Genomic DNA, 20,665 nt, shown 5'->3' on the forward strand with positions numbered 1-20,665 from the left:
TTTTATGATGAGGTACACGCCGATTTCTCTAACAAATTATGACACAGTGAACTTTGATTCCGTCTTGTTCATAATTGACATATTAAGCTAATATACTATTATCCTATAACATCGAAGAGATCCATCAACTGGATGAACCATAATCAAAGTTTAATTAAATAAAAAATTAGAAAACTATTTTCAATATACGATAAAAATTCGACATTTAGTAATATTCAATTTTATCTCTATTTATAATAAACAATGAATTACACATCAATTAAGATTGGAAACACAAGAAAATAATTTTCCAAGATCAAAAGATATTTTACAAACAAAGATAAAATCATTTAATCTTTCTGAAATATTAATTTGTGTTAATATCGTTGATTTGGTAGACCACAATACCACATATCAAATATTCTTTGTTTACTTTAATAAATTGGAAAAACTAAAATATGTTTTAGTTCACATAAAGTTTTGTTCACTAAAAACATTTATATTTAGAGTTAGGTGGTTAAATTACTGACAGAATAAGCAAAATTAAGATAGTTGTTTGAAATTTTCATAAAAACAAAAAAGGTTGCGAGTTGATTAATTTATTTTCTTTATTCATTGTTGAATGTTTGTTTTATATAATATGAGAACCTCTTATCCAATAGTTTAATTCTAGATTCACTCATGTTTTTTTTTTAATAAGAAGTGGAGTATAAATTTCAGAAAATAATTTATTAAAATTAGAAAATAGTTAAATAAATTTTTCATCATATGGTAAATTTTGGTAGTTTAGCATGAGCAAGTGCAATGATCAAATATGATCTAAATCTAAAAGTGAAAATATTTTTAAAATAACATTATATATATATATATATATATATATGGTCCAAAACTTTAAAATTTTAAATATATTACTAAATTTAGAGATTCAAAATTTACTAATTTTAAAATCAATCTCATGATCACGTTTTCTACGGTTTTAACATGACAAAAACTTTTAAAATTACTCCATTATATCATTAAACATATCATTGATATTTTTTAACAAGCCCATAAATAATTTGAGACGGTAAACAAAAACGTTAGTTGTAATCTTCAAGTAATGGTAGTTGAATTAAAAGTTAAAACCATTAGAATCAGGACAAAACATTTAATTTATACTACTGTCTTTTGATATAGACTTTAATTTCTTCCGGTCCCAATAGATAGACTATTTTTAAATAACCGTTGGGAGGAGCAGCAGCCAGCAGAGTAACAACATCAGCAAACACCATTTACTTCTAACGGCTAGTTTCTTCTTCTTCTATATATACAGACCCAATCATTCATTCACAACAGACTCCAAATAAAACCACATCAGTCTCATCTTCTTCTGTCCTTGTCTCATACACAACTAACTCTTAATGGCTCAGAGAACTCTTGTTGAATCTTGCTGTCCATTATTCTCCTTCCTCTTGTTGTTGTCTGCTGCTCATCTTGCCTACTGCAAGGAGATTCTGGTTGGAGGCAAACCCAGTGCTTGGAAAATCCCTTCTTCACCCTCTGATTCACTCAACAAATGGGCTGAGAGTTTGAGGTTTCATGTTGGAGACTCTCTCGGTGAGTTTTGCCAAAAATGGTTTTAAAACTTCTCTGAACTCTTGTGACTGATTGTGTGTGTGTTTATGCATTGGTGGTGGACAGTATGGAGGTACGATGGGGAAAAGGACTCGGTTCTGCAAGTGACGAAAGAGGCGTACATTAACTGCAACACCACAAACCCAGCAGCTAGTTACAGCAACGGAGACACTAAGGTGAAGCTAGAGAGATCTGGATCTTTCTTCTTCATCAGCGGGTCTAAGAGCAACTGTGTCCAAGGCGAGAAGCTTCACATTGTCGTCATGTCATCTCGTGGTGGTGGTTTCTTCACTGGCTCTGCTCCTCCTTCTCCGGCACCTTCTCCTGCTCTTTTGGAAGCTCAAGCTGTTCCTCCTGCAACTGGTTCTGCTTCTTATTTGACCAGTCGAGTTGGGGTTTTGGGATTCGTTGGCTTGGCAATTCTTTTGCTCTGAGTTTCTCTGTTATATAGATTCTTTTATCTGTGAGATTGTTTTTAAAATTCTTTTAGCTCTTCTGAATGAAATCAGTTACTAAACCCACACACAATGCAATATTAGTACATCAAACAGCATCCATCCCTAACTATCGTTTATTACTTGGCCAAGAGAACATTACCACATGATATATATATATATATATATATTATATCAAACAGCATCAATCCTAACTATCCTTCTTCTGGCTGAACAGATTGTTTCTCATCTGCTTGGTACTTCCTCTTTTTCGCAGTTGTTTCTGAATAGGTCATCCTTGATTTCTCTCCTTTACTGAGGTCTATTATGTTCTGCTTTTGAGCTGCATTTATTTACCAACGATTATTAGAGAAACATGGATATGTAAAAGGAAGAGCAAAGACTGTATAAAAATGCTTACCAGATGAAAGATCAGGCAGAGAGTGTTCGATGAAACGGGTTGCTGCCTGACGGTTTAAGACTGTAGTCGGACGCAATGGTTCTATGATTAAAAACAGAGAAACATATAAAAAGATCGTCTAGTGAATAAGACACTGAAAGTTAGCAATCAATCCAGTCTCTAACAAACCAAAAATAACACACACACACAACTTCAGATACTAGACAAGAACAAATCTATTCAAATCAAATTTAAGTTTTAAAGAAGGAAAGGAAGTGGTTTTTGCTGGAAACAAAGTTGAAATATCAAAATCCATTTGAAAATTAAAAAATTATTCAAATGAAAAACGAACTAAAAATACTCAAAATCCCTCAAATTCAACAGTCACATCACAAATAAAAAAGTTACCTTTACTTCGATCCATACACTGCTGTAACTTCTCTCTGTACACGTTTAGCCTCTCCTGAAAAAAAAGACGATGCCTTTTTGATTTGCATATGCAAACACTTAGCCAAAGAAACTGACTTTTATTACATACAATTTCAGATTTCACTCGATGATCATCAGGGTTCACACCACTACACCTTAGCCTCACTGTAAACACAAACCCCACAACACAGTCTCAAAATGAACGAACTTTACAGATCAATAAGAAGAAGAAGGAAGTGGGTGGTTACGAGTGAACATCGTTGTGGTGGCTTCGGCGAGCAAGTACATAGTCTTAGCCCTCTGCAGTGGCTGCATTTGGTCGAGAGCCTCTGGTTTAGCTAAAGACATCATCTTCTCGAGCTGCGGTTTCAGTTCCTGGAGTTGGGCTAGTGTTTGTTTCACAGCCTCCATAGCTGACTCCGGGACAACTCCTGCGGCGGCGGTGCTGCTACTTTCTCCTTCACCTCCTTCCATCTTTTAGTCAAGCGGAGAGAGTGACGTCAGCAATTATCAAAGATGCTGTTAAAAAGTCAGTCGAATTTGGGCCGTTAAAGGGCCAAACCGAAACTCAGGGTTTAAGGCCATTGCTTTTTCTTTTTTTTCCCTCTTGTTGGGCAATAGTGTATTCAATTAATATTTTAGTATTTATTAAAATTATTATAAGTTCTATATAAATATTTTAAATTCTCATATAAAATTATAGGAGTTGTAATTTTTTAGTAAAAGAAATTACATAACACATTTTAAAATCACGAAGGATCTACTAAAATTTACTAATTAATTAAAACAACAGATTCTAAAGTATGTTTTAAATTATTAATAAAATTGTATTTAATTTAAGAAATTTTAATATTTGTGGAAAATAATATATATTATCTCAATAGCAAAATCTTATCGTTATTTATACCATTTTAGATAAAATATTTCAAATTACAACGCATAATTTCATTCATATTATTGTCAAAATTTACATACTACTATTTAAAATAATGTTTTGTCGGAAAGATAATTATTACTCTTTGTAATGTGATTAATTAAAATTTCTTCCGATAATACTTAAAAGAAACTGAAATTTAAGTGATTGATCCTAATATTTATTTACATTGGTCTCTCTCTCGTTTGTCCTTGTGAGCTTTGTGGTGTCCTGGAGCCCTAGGTTCCCCGATCATCTCTGCGATTCCACCCCCAAACCCTAAGCTCCGATTAATCAGAATCCCTAATCTGAAGAAGAGATGAGCTCCTTCTCAATTACCCGAAAGAAAACGCCGTTCCAGAAACACAAGGAAGAAGAAGAAGCCAGGAAGAAGGTTCGTCCTGTCATCGCAATTTTTAGGGATTTTTCGAATGAGTAAGTAGATCGATTCGATTCGATTGATAATTGATCCAATTCTTAAAACGCAGAAAGCTGAGGATGAGACGGCGCGTCTCTATCAGGAGTTCGTGGAGTCGTTCCAAGGGGAGAGTGGAACCAAGACCTTTGTTCGAGGTGGCACAATTAACCCCGGCGAGAAACCTAAAGTTGATTCCCAAGGTAAAAATAAAAAAGGCTACGGCTTTTTTAACTTGTTTGTTAGATTGATTCGTTTCGTTTCGTTTGTGTGCTTCTTTTTTTTTGATGGTGTCAAAATGGTAGAAAACAACGTTTTTTGTTTATATTGAGAACAATACATTAATAATAAGAGTATGGACCTTTTTGTTTTCTATGCGTTCGCGGATGGCAGGTGAAAAGTCCAAAGATGGGGGTTCGGTTTCCAAGAAGGGAAGTAGGTAAAGTGATTGCTTTTGATTGATTGATCAACCTTCCAATGCAAAGCCATGAGAAGCAAAACGAGTTTTTAACATCGTTTGAACTTTCTGATGAGTGCTTCTTACAATGCTCGAGTAGAATAATACTATATGTCATGTGTTAATGTCATCTGTGTATAGCAAGTAGCTGAGGTCTTCATGTGATAAGAGTTGTGGGTCTTAGAAAATTTGCTTGATAAGAATAATTGAAATGTTTGTGCGTGTTCTTGTGATATAGTATATTATCTCCCGCTTAATTTATGCAGGTATGTTCCCTCTTTTCTTCCTCCACCAATGGCATCCAAGAGTAAAGAAACAGAGAGGAAGGTCAGTAGCAAGACTCTTTTTGACTGTCTTTCTTATTAATCGGGTTTTTGTGCTTTGAAGCAGCAATGTGTTTGTTGTCATTTTATTTATTTTTGATCTCTGTAGAGGGAGGAAGAGAGACCGAAGGAGAGAGAAAAAGGAAAGACTCGAAATATAGATAATTTTATGGAGGAGTTAAAGCGTGAACAAGAGTTGAGGGAAAGAAGAAACCAGGATCGTGACCGTCAGGGCGATAGCTCGGTTAGTACTCTTTTCATCTGTTTTCTGCTTTCAGGCTAACCCTGAACTGTTTTTTTTTTTTGGAGATATGTCCTGCATTTTGTACTTAACTCTTATTCTATCTTCAGCCTTCTAGCCGCTTTGATGAGCTACCTGATGAATTTGATCCAACTGGAAGGCTAGGATCGTTTGATGATGGTGACCCACAAACGACGAATTTGTATGTTGGGAATCTATCCCCAAAGGTATCTTTAAATCTTACGTGAATTTATGTACTGTTTTTATGTTTTCTAACATGCGTCCTAGACTTATATGTGGTCTTTATGCTCAAATAGGTTGATGAAAACTTTCTTTTGCGCACGTTTGGAAGATTTGGTCCCATAGCCAGTGTCAAGATTATGTGGCCAAGAACAGATGAGGAGAAGAGGCGACAAAGAAACTGTGGATTTGTTTCCTTCATGCATAGAGCTGATGGACAAGCTGCAAAAGATGAAATGCAAGGTTAGCTAGCCTTCTTCTCTCTAAAACTATCTTTTGTAGCGTGGCCTAAAGATCAATTGCTAGGTAGGGGCAACATGTGTTATGTATGATAGAAAAGCTTAAAATAAATAATTGTACAAGAAACGTATCTAGGTTCTATGCTTTTTTTAATAGCATATTATGACTACTTTAATTCAAAAACATTTGATTGGTTTTATAAGTGCAAATTCTACGTCATTGTGTAACTAAAATTCAATACAAGGCATGCATTGCCATTCAGTTTTAGTCATTATTACTACCTAGCTTTGTTTTGGCTTTTCTTTCTTCATTGATGAGAGTTCTTTATTGTTACTGCTTTGTCTTTTCTTTCTTGATATACAACTTACCCACTGGTTAGTCAATGTTGTAAACTAATGGTTCTTCTGTCAATTATTACTAGTTATGGTCGACTGGTTTTGTATTAACTGAATATCCTGATTGCATCTGACCATTTATAGAAACTTACGAAGGAGATACTAATTTTGCAGGGATCATCGTGTACGATTATGAACTGAAGATTGGTTGGGGTAAAGCGGTTTCTCTACCATCACAAGCATTACCCGCTCCACCACCTGGACATATGGCTATTCGTAGTAAGGAGGTCTGTGTTGCATCATGTGCTACTCTTTGAGATATATTTCTTCTGTAGTCCTATATACTAACCTATGAATGGGTTTGATTCCTGCTTGTGATTCGTATTTTGCCATACTGTCAGTTTCATATCTATCAGTTGTCACTCTAATATTTCATATATTTTAATTTGGCAGGGCTGCAACTTGATTTTTTCTGGTCAATCGGGTCCACCAATAATAACTTCTGTTCCAACTCAAAATTCTGAGCTGGTATGTAAACTTGATTCTTCTTTAGAACTTTTATATGATATTCGAGGAGGGCTTGAATTACTTTATGGTCAAAATAAAAAATACTGTGTTAAACTCTCGGAATTGATGTTCTCTATTTCCCAAGTGACGTAGAACAAAAATAGAACGAGAGACCAAACTAGGGTTCAATTCTAGTACAGCCTCTACCCTCTCAAATCTCCAAAAGACCCCTAAACCAGTCCCCAAATACTCGACATTTCTCATTACTTGGTGCCTCTCCTACTTATAGTGATCCTGGTTTGGCTAATTTACTGATGTAGCATCTGTAATTAAAGGCATTCTTACAAGCTACCTTCTTTAATGATCTTATTCCAAATGTACATATCTTGCATGTAATTCCTTTCACAGGTTCTTACCCCCAATGTTCCGGACATCACTGTTGTTACTCCTGAGAACGAGCACCTCAGACATGTGATTGATACAATGGCTCTCTATGTTCTTGATGGTGAATGTGCGTTTGAACAAGCTATCATGGAGAGGGGCCGCGGGAATCCACTGTTTAGTTTCTTGTTTGAGCTGGGATCAAAGGAGCATACTTACTACGTCTGGAGACTCTATTCCTTTGCTCAGGTACATTTTAAATGCTTTATAGCTAAGTATATCTTAGATTACCCTTGAGCTTTACATTGTCGTAAGCTGATGAATGTGTTTGCAATGTTTAGGGTGATACACTTCAAAGGTGGAGAACCGAGCCGTATATCATGATAACTGGTAGTGGAAGGTATTAAAGTCTGCCAACTGTGAAACTGATTCTAGTGTTCGGTCAGGTTTAACTTTGCACTTCTATTGATTTAACACTGTCTTTTGCTCTTATTGCAGATGGATACCACCACCACTGCCTGTAAATAAAAGCCTGGAGCATGACAAAGAGTCAGCAAGCACATATGCAGCCGGAAGAAGCAGGGTAATCTTCATGCAGTGTGACTTCTGATTTCTTTCTCATTTTTCTTATATAGTATATAAACGGGATACCTTACACTGGTGAATCTTACAGCGTGCGGAAGTTGAGAGGCCTCTGACCGATCCTCAAAGGGATGACTTCGAGGACATGTTGCGTGCTCTAACTCTAGAAAGGAGTCAAATAAAAGAAGCTATGGGCTTCGCTTTAGATAATGCAGATGCAGCCGGAGAGGTATTATTTATTCTGAATTCTGTTGGTAGATTTATATTTACAGACATCATTTGCGCTTCATAGATATCCTTCAGAAGCTTCAGATATCTTACAATCCCTTAATTTGGCATTATACATCTAAAAAATGCATTATGCACATTGTTTTTTTTTTTTGCGAGATATCTCATAGAATCTCTGAGCATGATCATCATTAGTAATTAGGTATACGCCATTTCCTGTTTATTTATATGTATGTTATTCCGCAGGTTGTGGAAGTTCTGACGGAGTCCCTGACCCTAAAGGAGACATCAATTCCAACTAAAGTTGCGAGGCTCATGCTTGTGTCTGATATTCTTCATAATAGCAGCGCACCTGTTAAAAATGCATCTGCATACCGAACCAAGTTCGAAGCAACACTTCCCGATATAATGGAAAGCTTCAATGATCTGTACCGGAGCATAACTGGAAGAATTACTGCTGAGGCTCTAAAAGTAGTCTCAGAAAGAAAATTAATCTTCTATTGTTTTCTTTGCCTTATGATTTCTGGTGTAAACTCATTCGGACCTTTTGCAGGAACGTGTTCTCAAAGTTCTGCAAGTATGGGCGGATTGGTTTCTCTTTTCAGATGCATACATAAATGGACTACGTACAACATTTCTTCGTTCGGGAATCTCGGGCGTTACCTTATTTCATTCTATCTGCGGTGATGCACCTGAGATAGAGAAGAAAGGTTATAACAATAACAATATCAGCGATACTGGCTATCCAGATACTGCACTGGCAATCGGCAAAGAGGGAGCAAGGCAAGAGCTGATGGATTTACCAATTTCTGAGCTTGAAAGACGCTGCCGACACAATGGGCTGTCTCTTGTAGGGGGCAGAGTAGTGATGGTTGCTCGGCTACTAAGCCTTGAAGACACAGAGAAACAACGTGGATATGAAGCAGTGGATGAAATTTCAAAGTATCCGCAGCAAGACCATTCGACTTGGGACGAAGTAAGGAATGAGCCTGAGGTTGAATTGAAAGAGCCTATGAATCTGGCCACGACAATACCAATCCCTCAGCCTGAGCTGAAAACCTTCGTGGGAAAGGAGAAGAGCGACCTCATGTTGACAGCTTCAAAATGGGCTAAAGAGGATGACTATGCTGACGATGAACCAAAGAAGAGCTACTCTCCGGGAAGCGGCAATACTGGTGGGGTAACTTTTAAGGCCGATGACGAGGATCTCAAGAGTAATGACCGTGTTCGTACCCAACCTGACAATGGAATGGACGAGGAACAAAGGTTTGATCACTTACTTGCATTATTGCTTCGAAACTAAGTAGGCTACTCCCTTACTCTGTTTTTTTTTTTGTAATGCAGACAAAAGAGGAGACGCATAGAAGTTGCGTTGATAGAGTATCGTGAAACTCTCGAGGAACAGGGGATGAAAAACTCCGAGGAGATAGAGAAAAAAGTAGAAATCAAACGAAAGAGGCTTGAAGTTGATTATGGCTTAACAGGATCTAACGAGGGCAATAGAAATCGTAAGTTATACTTTACACCTTACACTTACTCTTCTGTTTTGAAAAAAATGTTATTAAATTGTTCAATGTGTTCGATTTGATGCAATATTGGAGGAAACTTGATTCCCTTTCTGTAAATTCTTTAGCTACGTTCTTATTCTCTTGTGCCAACTTACGTATTATAATTTGAGTTTGGTGTAGCCCATGACATGGCCATGTTCAATGTCATGTTCGTTCCTCATGCAGATTTTAACAGTGCTTTTAACTGCAGAAAAATCAATAGTAGAGAGGAAGGAGAGGCCCGAAGATTCTCGAGAATCTTCTAAGAAGCGACAGCGTGGGGGAAACCAGAGCCAAAGTCCACCAAAGAAATCATCGACCAGGGAGAGAGATCATGACTTGGACCGAGACAGGGACAGAGGGAGAGTCAGAGACAGAGACAGAGATAGGCAACATGATTTGAACAGGGATCGACGTGAAAAGAGTTCAAGCCACGAGCGAGACGATCATAGTACAAGCAGAGAAAGAGACAGGGAGTGGCGCAGACGAGGCATGAGATGATTATTGTTCCTTGAGCTCATGGTTTGTTCTCTGATTCTCTTGTTCTCTGCATTACTGGAAAAAAGTTTTCCTATGATAAGATTTCAATGTTTTTGTGTTTCTAAACCCAAGAAGATATGTAAAACTCATTTTCAGACACAGCTTGTAGTAGTGTATTCCAGTCCCAGTTTCTAAGCTTTCTCACTCATTGTTTCTTCTGCAGTTATAAATATTTTGGAAACACATTCATTTTCCACGGTTAAATTAGTCATATGAATCGTCTAATAAGATTTAACATCCCAACCCAATGCAAACATAACTGATCTCAACTTAGAGAGTTTGGTCAGGATGAGCAGAAGCCTGAGGTTCAGACTTATACTTTAGATATTGTTTCTGCACTGTCTACACTTTTTTGTCCACAAAACTACCTCATACTTGTTGGATCTTTTTCCTCAAGTTGCTACATCACAAGAAGCGAATGCATTGTTTTAAATTCTCGATCTACGTGTCACTCGCCTGGAGTCGTTGGTCTATTTGGAGTCTTTGATGGTAATATTCTTGACCAGTATGCATTAGGTTTGCTCTTAGGAAAGAGCAAATCTGAACCATCTTTCTTAATTGTGTTGTTGCAGGACATGGTGGAGCCAGAGCAGCTGAGTATGTGACGCGTCATTTTCTCAGCAATCTTATCACTCATCCCATGCTAATAGGTTTACTTACCATGTAAAAGGGCCTAAACGGGCTTAGCGTAATAATTTAATGTTTCTTCTACCCTTTACTAACTTGTAACATTTTGAAAAATTGCTGAACTAGTCAATCTTATTTTAGCATGGGATGTTACACTCTACCTCTATGATTGACATGTAATAGTTACATCTTGCATTTGGTGTTTTATTTCTAGATGCATGTAAGATTTGCAATTCCAAAATGCTCAAAATATAAAAACATTACATACGCAAAAACATGTTCAAAACCACATGATATATACAAAACAAGTTACATATAAACCACCACCCACGCTCTTCTCCTCCTCCTCTCTTCTCCATAACAACTAAGAACTCATCAACAAAAACAACAATTCTTAAATTTAAAAAGTTTTGTTAAGACCTTATTACTAAAAACGACACCAAACAACCATTTTAGATTCTCTCACAATCTCTAAAACGTTGGCACAAGTCCAAACCCGCTAAACATACCACCATGACCAACAACAACATCGTTGCTCTCACTCGTATCCGTCCTCTTCGCAAACCTTCCTTTGATCCTTGGCCTCATCTCAGCATAAGCTTTCCTCGAAGCATACCTTATAGTCTTCTCAAACTTTCTGTTCTTCCTCTTCTCTCTGTACCTCATCACTCTCGCCTCTCTCTCCGCTGACGTCAGCGGAACAGCCCGCTGAGTTCCAGGATCGGTTCCAGTTCCACTGGTTGCAGGACCACCGTAAGGGTACGAAACGTCGGCCACAGAGCCGCCATCTGGCACCACTCCCACTTCCAACGACGATGATGATACCTGCAGTAGTAACGGGTTTGATTAAGACATATTATTGGATACTTAAACTAGGGTTACACATGGCCTTTAACGCTAAATATGATGACCTAATCATTAGTACTTATTAAATTAATACTTATTCAGTTTCAACAAGATGTATGTTTTATAATACTCACACATATTAAAGAAAAAACACTTTAAATTTTTTATCACGACTTTTAACCAATTAAAATTTATTAAACAGAATTATTTCTTTTAATTTACAATTTACTATATAAAAATATATTAAAATGTAAAAAAAATATTTTTGAAATAATACTTTTTTACAACATGGATTATTTTGAAATCAACATCAAAGATCTAAGCTTTTATATTTGATTAAACAATTGTACAATCTAAGATTGAATAAACAATTAGTACTTTTTGAGTTCGTTGACTTGCTTTCCGACATAATCAATTAAACTAATCAGTTGACAAGAGAGCTTGTAATAAGTTCGGACAAAAGGTAACTTAGGCTTTGACCAAAAAAAAAAGTAACTTACGCTGTGGCTGACGCAGTTGTGTCCGTACGTAGTAAAGCTTTTGGATCCTCCGGTGAAATCCAATTCATAGCAGTTCTCGTTCACCGTCGGGACACGAACCGTCCGAGTCTCCACCGGAACCACACCGTCGGCGCCGGAGCTGTTCTGCTCCCGAGACTCCAGTTTCGGATCAACGGTCCCGTAATCCAGATCCAGATCCGGGAACAAGAACTGTTGACCCGTGTTCATCTCCGGGCTATCTCCCGGTACCGCCGGCGCCGCCGTCTTCGGATTCGGAAGCAGCCACGACGCCGCCTCCTCCTCCTCTTCCTCGCGGCTAGCGTTACCGTCTAGATCGGCGAAGTAACAGTCGTTGAGGAAGTTGACGGCCGTGTGTTTTCCGGAGCCGTCGGCGCCGGAGACGGGATCGTAGAAAGGCGTGATGGGGACGCGCTCGTGACGGCGAGCCAGAGGGTTGGCGGAGTGGATGTCTCGGTCGCACGTGACGCAGAGAGCGGCCGCGTCTGCCTTGCACGTGACGTGAGCCGGCGCTTGCTCGCACACTTCGCACATCCACACGCGTGCGTGTCTCGACGCTACCTTGTTCGCCGCGTGGACCTTCGAGTCGCAGCTGAGACATAGAAACGCCGCGTCTGGACGGCAGTATAGCGCCGCCGTCGCTGATTTGCACGAGTCGCAGAGCTTTGACGCCATCTCTCTCTTCTCTCTACTTCTCTCTCTCTCTCTCTCTCTATATATAAGTGACTCTCTCTTTGTGGTTGGTGTAGCTATGTCTTCACATGAGCTTGTCCATCAGTCTATCCATGTGGGCTCCATGAGTATCCAATCAGATCAAATGATAACTGAACACGTGGCCAAATCTTAGCCAAACAACATAATAATACATAGAAAGGAAAAAAATACTTGGCAAGGAAGTTCTGAGTCGACTATGCACAAACTGGAGGTGCGTTATCGTTTATCTACTTGACTACTTGTAATCATAGTTCTGCAGTGCCGACACTTGGCAACAGTTGTATTTTATTGCGTAACAAATTTGTCAAAGAGTTGTAAACTTTCATACAAAAAGGTTATTTTGATACTAAAACAAAATGAAAAAAGAGTGTGTTGAATAATTGTGAATAAAGCATGGGTTGATGCTTTCCACTTCGAGACTTAGGACCACCACGAGAAAGCAGCCATAAATGGAGACGATACCGTGACCAAAGGGTAGATAAAGTAAAATTGGCCGGTGGGCAGGTCGGTCGGTCGCTAATGAGCTTACTATGGTGGGTCTGTAATTGGGCTAAATGGTGTAGTTATAGAATCACTTATTACCCCGTTATTGCCCAATAGATAAAACTTTAGCACAAAACATGTCTCAAAACCATCGTACACATGTTCACCTCAGCAAAAATAAAACCAACACACATTGGTCTAGTGCAGTTGATACTAGATGGGGCTATGCGTAGCTGCGATGGAAACTTATGGTACAAGTCACTCTACAAATGATTTTTGTGGTGGATAATTGCAAGAGCATCTAATTTGCCGGCCATGAGTCAAACGCAGTATCTGTGTCTTGGTGCCTATGCTCCTCGCTCTCTATCCTACTTGGCAGTTGGCAGATTCTATTGTAATTATATAGAGATTTTTTTTTTGACATCTGTAATTATATAGAGATTAAAAGACAGTTTTAATCTCTAAAGCGATTTAAAAATATAAGCTTTCACGTCAAAAGTTTTGATGAAACATATATATGGTGGTATAGATTAATACATTATTTGTCAATTGGTTTTTAGTTCAAAGTTTATGAAACTTAACATATTCAAATTTTGGATGAAATTTTGAGTCCTTAAGAATGGGCATTGCCTACCCATAATCAATTCCCAACCTCTAGACGGTAATCTTTTCATAATTTTTTTTAAAATGTATGTATATATATATTACATATATCATTCCACTTGTTTCTAGTTAACTTTGAGATTTAAAAAAAAACGTAAACGTGATATTTCATTTTCTGAATCTGTTACCGGAATTTTTACTTAGAGAATACAGGTTGGGACGTAGAATAGAGTACACAAGAAAATACTTATCAGTGTTGAAAACACGTAGGGGTACACTGCCTTTACTAGTTACCATTAGCAGTTCCTCTTATTGACTCTCAATCTCTTCCACCCGGATTCTAGTTTATATAACTTTTTCAAACTTGTAGACTAGTAGTATGAATCAAATCTCACCTTTCATAAACGTAACAACATAATCAAACTGCCACTAGGCCGTTACAATAAGAGAACTCCTACTACGATAGCGTTGGAACCTCCTCATCATATGGTTTGACACACAAAGGCCACTATTCCTTTTTCTTAATTTATATTTACTCTAACTTCTTGTATCGTGTAAATATAAGTATTTAGTCTAATGGGTTTGAGAACTATAGTTTTCTTGAAGACAAAATAGGGAAAATATAACCACAGTATGCTAGAAATGAAAAATATAATGTTGTTTTTAGTTTTGATCTATAATTTAGTCGGGTCATTACATAGATTTGAATCCTTAATCAACTGATTTGCAGATCTAAGTATCCTTCAAAAAAGAAGTTTTCATATAACTAATAGATTTAAAGTTAGTATATGTATATAGGTGTGTGTGTCTGGAGAATGCCAAGAAACTTGTGTCTGAATGATTGGTATTGCTTAAAACATGAGATTGTGGGTGGAAGCATGGTAATTAACCTTTCTATAAAGTTTAGCCAACCAAACCAATACATGTTTTCTCTTTTCTAGTTAATAATGAACAAGAAAAAAACATTTGATTCTCGGAATTAAAATTTTGAGAAAATACAAAAAAAAAAGAAATGGAGTGAGAAAAAGAGATAGGTGGACACCTGAGAGTGATTCTCTGCCACCGAGAAGGGCAAAGCTTAAGATTAAGAATTAAGAAAGAAAGAGATAACATTAGATGCTGTTTTCTAGGCCTCAGCTTCAATTCATTGGTCCCTATGCTTTGACCTTTACTTGTAACTTTTAATATAAACCACGTTTTTTCTTCTAAATAACATTTTCATTAAATTTAATTTATTAACCATCCTATATACCTACTTGTATGTAGGTGTAAATTAAAATCAATATTATTTCCACAATATCATTTTCGTTTAATTCTTTCATCAATTTTTTGTTCATAACTATTTTCCTATCTTTCTATATTAGAATTTGGAGTTAGAAATCAATGTGTCATTTCTGTGGAAATTTTATCATAAGATACTATTGTTAAAGATAAATACTCAATCTGTAAAAGAAAACTATAATGTATAATTCCACTTGAGAGTTTCTAAAACATATTATTACCTCTCTTTAAGAAACAAACATTATAATTACCATTTATCCCTTATTCAGTTTGACATCTAACTGTAGTTCTTTTGTTATTTCTATTCATTGTGTATTAACCTTGGTATTAACGTTCAAAACTAACATAATTTTATTGTCAACTTTGACAGAGCAGACTCGTACAATCCATTGAACTATGTATTTGACCAACTTGACGATTTTTTAATCATCTCTTTATTGAGGTATTACAAAATGAAATAATCTTTTGATTTTTATATAAACATAGAGGATGAAGTTATGATTATTCGTGGACAAAAAAAAGGTTATTCAAGGATGGCAAAGAACTGGTGATGCCTCATATTGGCATCATACCATAAATAGACCTAAAACTTGTGTAGGGTCAAACTTAAATATATATATATATACATTTATAAAACGTTGTATAAATCTTTTGTTGTAAGGGAGAACATATTACTTGGACTAAGAAAATTGCAAAGTAAGATTCATAAATGTCAATATGTAAAATAGAAATTGCAACAAAATATGACATTTAAACCCGTTTCAATTTTTTTTTTTTTGTTTAATGATCACCCATTGGTTTTGATATGGCATGTTAGTGTAACACTATCACAGTTCAAAAAGAATATTCCTTCCCTTTATCTTAGTTGAGTTGTGACCAACTCAACAACTATATATTTTTCTTTTTAGAACAACAAAAAAAATTCAAACTATTTAATTTGCAATTCTTTATTTTTAAAAATGTTTCAAAATACTAAAAATACAGGGAGATCAGAAGCAAGGACTGTAAAACTACATTAGTTTAAAGTTGTTTGTGTCCGAAATCACGCATACGCATATTTCAAGTTAATCATCCTTATCGTCTTCCATCAACTTATTTTTTTATTTTTAGCTAAAATAAAAACATTATCCCTTCTCTCTCTCTTTCTCTCTCTTCTGCCATTGCTATTCCTACGATTCTCTGAGTCTGTGATTTGAGGATCCAACCCAAAAGTTGATGAGACAGAACCCCCCAGAAGCAAAAAAGCAACGTGATTTCCGACCAAACCGGTAAGAAAGTTTCTTGATTTTTTGTTGTCTGGAGACGACACGGCGATGGAAGTAATGGCGGGAGGAGGATCTACGTTCTCCATCGAAGACTCGGAAGAACACGGAAGCGATCTGCCGACGACGATGAGGAGGGTCAAAGCTTCCTCCTCCTCTTCCTCTTTCGATACCGTGAACGATGAGGGAGCCGGTTTGAGTCGTGTCGGAAGCGGAATCTGGTCAGGACAGACGGCGGATTATTCGTCGGAAAGTTCATCGATCGGAACTCCGGGAGACAGCGAGGAGGAGGACGAAGAAAGCGAAGAAGATGACGATGGCAAAGAGCTAGGGCTTCGAGGATTGGCTTCGATGAGCTCTCTCGAAGATTCTCTCCCCAACAAGTAAAGTTTTTGATTTTTTTTTTCCTTACTAAAAACGGTAGCTTGCTGTACAAGATTGGAAATGATTTAGGGTTCTTGATTTTTTTTTTGTTCAGAAGAGGGTTATCGAATCACTACAAAGGGAAATCAAAATCGTTTGGGAATTTAGGAGAGATCGGGAGTGTGAAAGAAGTGCCAAAGCAAGAGAATCCGTTGAATAAGCGTAGAAGGTTACAGATCTGCAACAAGTTAGCAAGAAGATCGTTCTACTCGTGGCAAAACCCTAAATCTATGCCTCTTTTGCCTGTAAACGAAGATCAAGATGATGATGAAGAGGAGGGAGACGATGGTGATCTGAGCGATGAAGAGAGAGGAGGAACAAGAGGAGTTGTCGTTGCGAGAAACTCATCGTTCAAGAACAGAGCATTCAAGTCTAGGAGTTGTTTTGCTCTATCAGATCTGCAGGAAGAAGAAGATGAGTGATTTAACCAACAATAATGCAAATCATGATTTTTTTTCTTCCTTTGTTCATAGTTTCTTTTTTTTTCCCTTATCTAAAAATATAATTTTTATTTTCGTCGAATTAATGTTTTTCTTTTTAATTCGGGGAATTAATTATTATATTATGTCGATTGGGAGAAAAGTAATCAACTGCGTTAGTGTTTGTTCCTTTCTTTCTGCTTATCTGTCTATTGTCCTTTTCCATCAATCTCCACATTATCTTGATTCTTTATATAATTTATTTTTATTTTATTTTTAAAAGTACAAGTCAATACTATGTGGATATTTTTCTAGAAGAGTGAGCAAACATGTGGAGGGTGGTGATATCCCAAGTCTATAAATGTAATGTAGTACATGTAAATTAATTGATTTTGTTGAAATGGATTCCTATGTTATTAATAAATTCCCAAAAGAAACTGACTCGGTTGATAACTCTTTCAAACAGAAAGAAATAAATACCACAAAATTTATTTTAGGAATTTTTTTTTTCTTTTGGCCAAAAGGAAAATACTAATTTTAGATTGTATATTACATGCAAATTCTAAAAGTAGCAAAATTGCATAGAAATTGTTTGAGTTGTAATTTTCTTTAGAAAAAGTTTGGTTCTCTTTTTTTTTTCCGATTTGTTGGAGTTTTAAAAAATATACTAAATTTTGACATGCACAACCGTGCAGTATTTATTTTCACGTATATATATATATTCTTTTCATTTTATAAAATAGGATATAATTTTCATTTTATAAAATATAACTGAATATATATATAGAAATGTAAAATAAAATTTCATTACTAATTACGAAATTAGTGAAATTATTTATATTCAATTTTTGAAAAATTAACATCTTATTATATATTTTCAACAGATTTGTTAAAAAGTTTAAATATATATATTTAAATTAAAAATATCAAAAGATACTATGATTAAAATAGTTAGAAAGATTATATATTATTAGATAGGCCAAATTAGAATATCACATATGAAAGAAATCATGACTTCTCTTTTAATATAATAGATAGATGTAGAAATGTAGGCCAAATTTGTTTTTCAGCATATACAAGTTTGATCTAAATGTAGTACACATAAGTTTTACATACAGATACAATTAAGATTTCTTTATACAATCTTAAACCTGTCAAAGCCATTTATACGAAATGTCAAAGTTGATTGGAGCTTTCATGTGGGTGGGGCAAAACTTGGATAGGCACTAAAAGCACATGTATCCTTCTAAGTCATAAATTGATTTGGGTAAAATTTAATAGAACAAGGTTGAGTAGCATATAGTATCTATTACTATCAGGTTATTCACTTTTTTTTTAACACATGTTATTCACTTATTTAACCTTTACAAAATACTCTATATTTAGCACTTTATTTATAGTTTTCACTTTTCAGTGACATAAACAAATTTTAGAGTTTAATAACACTTATTTCCCCCATGACATATATCACATCATTTGTGTTAGTATGTTGATGTATTATTTACCAAATTCAGTTCTTTGACCAAAAGCATGAATGGACTTTGACCAACTGTTGATACTGTTGTGAACAGCCGTCTTAGGTTAGAAGAAGAGTAGAGAAGAAAACGTATTGAGGCAAATACCCGTTTAGGGTTTCTTATTAATGATGTGATAATAATTTACAAACCCTTAGACCCATATTTATACAGCCTCAAAAAACCCGATTTCCTTTTCCCAGTAGAAATAGTAATTTTCCTAAACCGAAAAGGCATACCGTACCGCGGGGGCCTGCGGCCTCCGCACCCCCAGATGTCAACTACGTCCGACCCACGAGTGCTGGGCATTTTACTGGTACAATAGAGATTTAAGACACACAGATGCAACAGATACGTATATATGGACTAACATTTTGTAAACAAAATTGCACAAACTAAAACAATCGGGCCAAAATTACCTAAACCAATTTAGAAAGGTTATATTATAAAACAGCACTGACTCGTATCTTGGGTACACAAATACACTAGCGACGGGACATCTTCCACTATATGAGCCCACATCTGTCACTTGCCTACTTGCCCATCTCTAACACTTGCAGATCTGCAGTGTGACGCTGCCACTATGTATATGATGATCCTTCTTCCACGTGGGATTTTTCTGAACCATAACAAGATGTAAACTATCAATGTTAATATTCTTCTGTAACCAATACTTACCCCTCTTTCTAGTTCTTACCGTTAAACATTAGGTTTTGCTTCATATTGATCACAATAATCTAGATACTTGCATATATACACCAATGCATCCAATCCACTTCTTTCTTCACTCAAAACGCATACAATTCACCGGACAAAAATTAAGATAATTAGACAACATGGAATTCGAAGCTAAAGATGTCATTGTTGTTGTTGTAGTAGTGTCTCTGTGTGACATATATCACTTAGATGATGCAGTCTCATAGTAAATAACAGTATGAAAAGTTCCAGCAAGAGCCAAAACTTTGTTCTTCACTGGGTTCTTTTGCATCTTACTTACTATTACATCGTTGTAGGCTGATGGAGATTCTTTCTTACCTTTCACTACTTCCCTCTTGTTATTTTCTTCTGATTCTTCTTCCTAAACCCTCTCCTTTTTGTTCACTTCCTTTTCTTCTCTCACTTCTTCTTCGGTTGCCTCTTCATCACTTTCAACTTATTTCGAATGCATGTCAATATCATCCTTCTTGAAGTCTCATCTTCATCTTAGTCTCTTCATTGAGTTCACCCTTGTTCTCTTTTTCTTTATTTTCCTATATTTTGTCAGAGTTCTCTTCGTTGATCAGTTCTTCTTCCTCTTCTTTTTCATATTTTCGGCAATTACAAAGACTTTTCCGGTTTCTGATTAGATTCATCTTGTGATGACTGATGACACCGATGAAATTTGCTTTGGTTAGATCTTGTTCTGGTCTTGGTTGTCCGGCTTTGTTGCCATAACCTCAAGTAATATCAAAAGAAGGTCAAAATATTACTTTTGAATGAAAAGAAAGGTAACGTATATATCAAGGTACGAATCTCCTGAGAGAAACTAGGTTTCAATAAAAATGAGATTCGATTATTTGTGTGTTTGTAAAACAAAGCTTCAATCTCGGAAGTTTCTTGGGAGTGTTATGGTGGTGGAGGCCATCAATCTCCAAACAAATTAAATTCAAAAACTAAATCAACAACATAAAACGATTCCGGTCGTTATGGAAAGCCATTGACATTTGTTTGAGACCCTTTCTATTACTGGTGTTCCGTTTCTTTTTTTTTTCTCTCTCTCTTAGCTTTGGACCGTTTCGATGTCAGTTAGAAGATATTGTTTACACGTCCTGAACATGAATTAAGTTAACAACACCAAATGATACTACTTAATTATGAATTAAGTGCTCAACTTCCGCGGAGCCCATCGTTGAACGCTTCCCAGCATCAATCTACATGTAATCCACTCGTCCCATTTCCCTCCTCTTTCTCTCCTTCATATCATAGACAAAAAATTTGAGTTATTATTTAATTAATGTACTGTATATTTAGCCATGGTTCGTGACATATGCTTTGAAAATGATTTTTAGTCTAATAAAAATAAGCAGTTGAAAGAGCATTTATAGTAACATATTCATGTATGTGTATATTAAAAATCTAGGAGATATATGTAGTATTCTCAAAATCTTGTATTAGAAGTTAAATCTTTAAG

General features: G+C 36.1%; 5 protein-coding genes across 7 annotated transcripts; 3 read left to right on the forward strand and 2 right to left on the reverse strand.

The window, feature by feature from the left end:
• Positions 1 to 1,120: 1,120 nt before the first annotated feature.
• On the forward strand, positions 1,121 to 2,121 carry LOC108825238 (early nodulin-like protein 13). The gene is made up of 2 exons (XM_056997079.1): positions 1,121 to 1,575; positions 1,660 to 2,121. The coding sequence occupies exons 1-2, from the start codon at positions 1,380 to 1,382 to the stop codon at positions 2,025 to 2,027; spliced, it is 564 nt and encodes a 187-aa protein (XP_056853059.1). The 5' UTR covers positions 1,121 to 1,379; the 3' UTR covers positions 2,028 to 2,121.
• LOC108825601 (uncharacterized) lies at positions 2,103 to 3,366 on the reverse strand. The gene is made up of 5 exons (XM_018598926.2): positions 3,105 to 3,366; positions 2,966 to 3,021; positions 2,836 to 2,890; positions 2,449 to 2,529; positions 2,103 to 2,370 (listed from the first exon to the last, which is right to left on the reverse strand). Exons 1-5 carry the CDS (start codon positions 3,328 to 3,330, stop codon positions 2,243 to 2,245), a joined length of 546 nt encoding a protein of 181 aa, XP_018454428.1. The 5' UTR covers positions 3,331 to 3,366; the 3' UTR covers positions 2,103 to 2,242.
• Positions 3,367 to 3,950: 584 nt separating this feature from the next.
• LOC108827586 (protein RRC1) lies at positions 3,951 to 9,953 on the forward strand. Of its 2 annotated transcripts, none has more exons than XM_018601017.2 (17): positions 3,951 to 4,163; positions 4,258 to 4,387; positions 4,578 to 4,623; positions 4,908 to 4,968; positions 5,074 to 5,208; positions 5,316 to 5,432; positions 5,523 to 5,688; positions 6,195 to 6,307; positions 6,474 to 6,548; positions 6,936 to 7,157; positions 7,250 to 7,308; positions 7,407 to 7,491; positions 7,582 to 7,719; positions 7,965 to 8,189; positions 8,272 to 8,984; positions 9,063 to 9,226; positions 9,462 to 9,953. In XM_018601017.2, exons 1-17 carry the CDS (start codon positions 4,089 to 4,091, stop codon positions 9,764 to 9,766), a joined length of 2,829 nt encoding a protein of 942 aa, XP_018456519.1. In that variant the 5' UTR covers positions 3,951 to 4,088; the 3' UTR covers positions 9,767 to 9,953. The 2 variants fall into 2 exon arrangements, with proteins under 2 accessions (XP_018456519.1, XP_018456520.1); XM_018601018.2 differs by having other exon boundaries at positions 3,952 to 4,163; positions 9,477 to 9,953.
• Positions 9,954 to 10,673: 720 nt separating this feature from the next.
• LOC108827587 (zinc finger protein CONSTANS-LIKE 4) lies at positions 10,674 to 12,520 on the reverse strand. The gene is made up of 2 exons (XM_018601019.2): positions 11,779 to 12,520; positions 10,674 to 11,257 (listed from the first exon to the last, which is right to left on the reverse strand). Exons 1-2 carry the CDS (start codon positions 12,469 to 12,471, stop codon positions 10,904 to 10,906), a joined length of 1,047 nt encoding a protein of 348 aa, XP_018456521.1. The 5' UTR covers positions 12,472 to 12,520; the 3' UTR covers positions 10,674 to 10,903.
• Positions 12,521 to 15,896: 3,376 nt separating this feature from the next.
• Positions 15,897 to 17,175, forward strand: LOC108823774 (KID-containing protein 1-like). 2 transcript variants are annotated; one of them, XM_018597055.2, is made up of 2 exons: positions 15,897 to 16,522; positions 16,621 to 17,175. In XM_018597055.2, the coding sequence occupies exons 1-2, from the start codon at positions 16,191 to 16,193 to the stop codon at positions 16,982 to 16,984; spliced, it is 696 nt and encodes a 231-aa protein (XP_018452557.1). In that variant the 5' UTR covers positions 15,897 to 16,190; the 3' UTR covers positions 16,985 to 17,175. The 2 variants fall into 2 exon arrangements, with proteins under 2 accessions (XP_018452557.1, XP_018452555.1); XM_018597053.2 differs by having other exon boundaries at positions 15,914 to 16,522; positions 16,618 to 17,175.
• Positions 17,176 to 20,665: the final 3,490 nt, after the last annotated feature.

Source organism: Raphanus sativus, unplaced genomic scaffold (assembly GCF_000801105.2).
Source record: "Raphanus sativus cultivar WK10039 unplaced genomic scaffold, ASM80110v3 Scaffold0492, whole genome shotgun sequence".
Classification (NCBI taxonomy): domain Eukaryota; kingdom Viridiplantae; phylum Streptophyta; class Magnoliopsida; order Brassicales; family Brassicaceae; genus Raphanus; species Raphanus sativus.

What these genes read in the sequence shown, in the direction of transcription:
- LOC108825238 (XM_056997079.1), top strand. Translation starts at nt 1,380, where the DNA reads ATGGCTCAGAGAACTCTTGTTGAATCTTGCTGTCCATTATTCTCCTTC. An exon ending in TCATGTTGGAGACTCTCTCG is followed by an intron (nt 1,576 to 1,659) that starts GTGAGTTTTGCC and finishes GGTGGTGGACAG; the next exon opens with TATGGAGGTACGATGGGGAA.
- LOC108825601 (XM_018598926.2), bottom strand. Translation starts at nt 3,330, where the DNA reads ATGGAAGGAGGTGAAGGAGAAAGTAGCAGCACCGCCGCCGCAGGAGTT. An exon ending in CACCACAACGATGTTCACTC is followed by an intron (nt 3,022 to 3,104) that starts GTAACCACCCAC and finishes TTGTGTTTACAG; the next exon opens with TGAGGCTAAGGTGTAGTGGT. An exon ending in ATCGAGTGAAATCTGAAATT is followed by an intron (nt 2,891 to 2,965) that starts GTATGTAATAAA and finishes CTTTTTTTTCAG; the next exon opens with GAGAGGCTAAACGTGTACAG.
- LOC108827586 (XM_018601017.2), top strand. Translation starts at nt 4,089, where the DNA reads ATGAGCTCCTTCTCAATTACCCGAAAGAAAACGCCGTTCCAGAAACAC. An exon ending in TTACTGCTGAGGCTCTAAAA is followed by an intron (nt 8,190 to 8,271) that starts GTAGTCTCAGAA and finishes GACCTTTTGCAG; the next exon opens with GAACGTGTTCTCAAAGTTCT. An exon ending in GGAATGGACGAGGAACAAAG is followed by an intron (nt 8,985 to 9,062) that starts GTTTGATCACTT and finishes TTTGTAATGCAG; the next exon opens with ACAAAAGAGGAGACGCATAG.
- LOC108827587 (XM_018601019.2), bottom strand. Translation starts at nt 12,471, where the DNA reads ATGGCGTCAAAGCTCTGCGACTCGTGCAAATCAGCGACGGCGGCGCTA. An exon ending in ACAACTGCGTCAGCCACAGC is followed by an intron (nt 11,258 to 11,778) that starts GTAAGTTACTTT and finishes TTACTACTGCAG; the next exon opens with GTATCATCATCGTCGTTGGA.
- LOC108823774 (XM_018597053.2), top strand. Translation starts at nt 16,191, where the DNA reads ATGGAAGTAATGGCGGGAGGAGGATCTACGTTCTCCATCGAAGACTCG. An exon ending in GAAGATTCTCTCCCCAACAA is followed by an intron (nt 16,523 to 16,617) that starts GTAAAGTTTTTG and finishes TTTTTTGTTCAG; the next exon opens with AAGAGGGTTATCGAATCACT.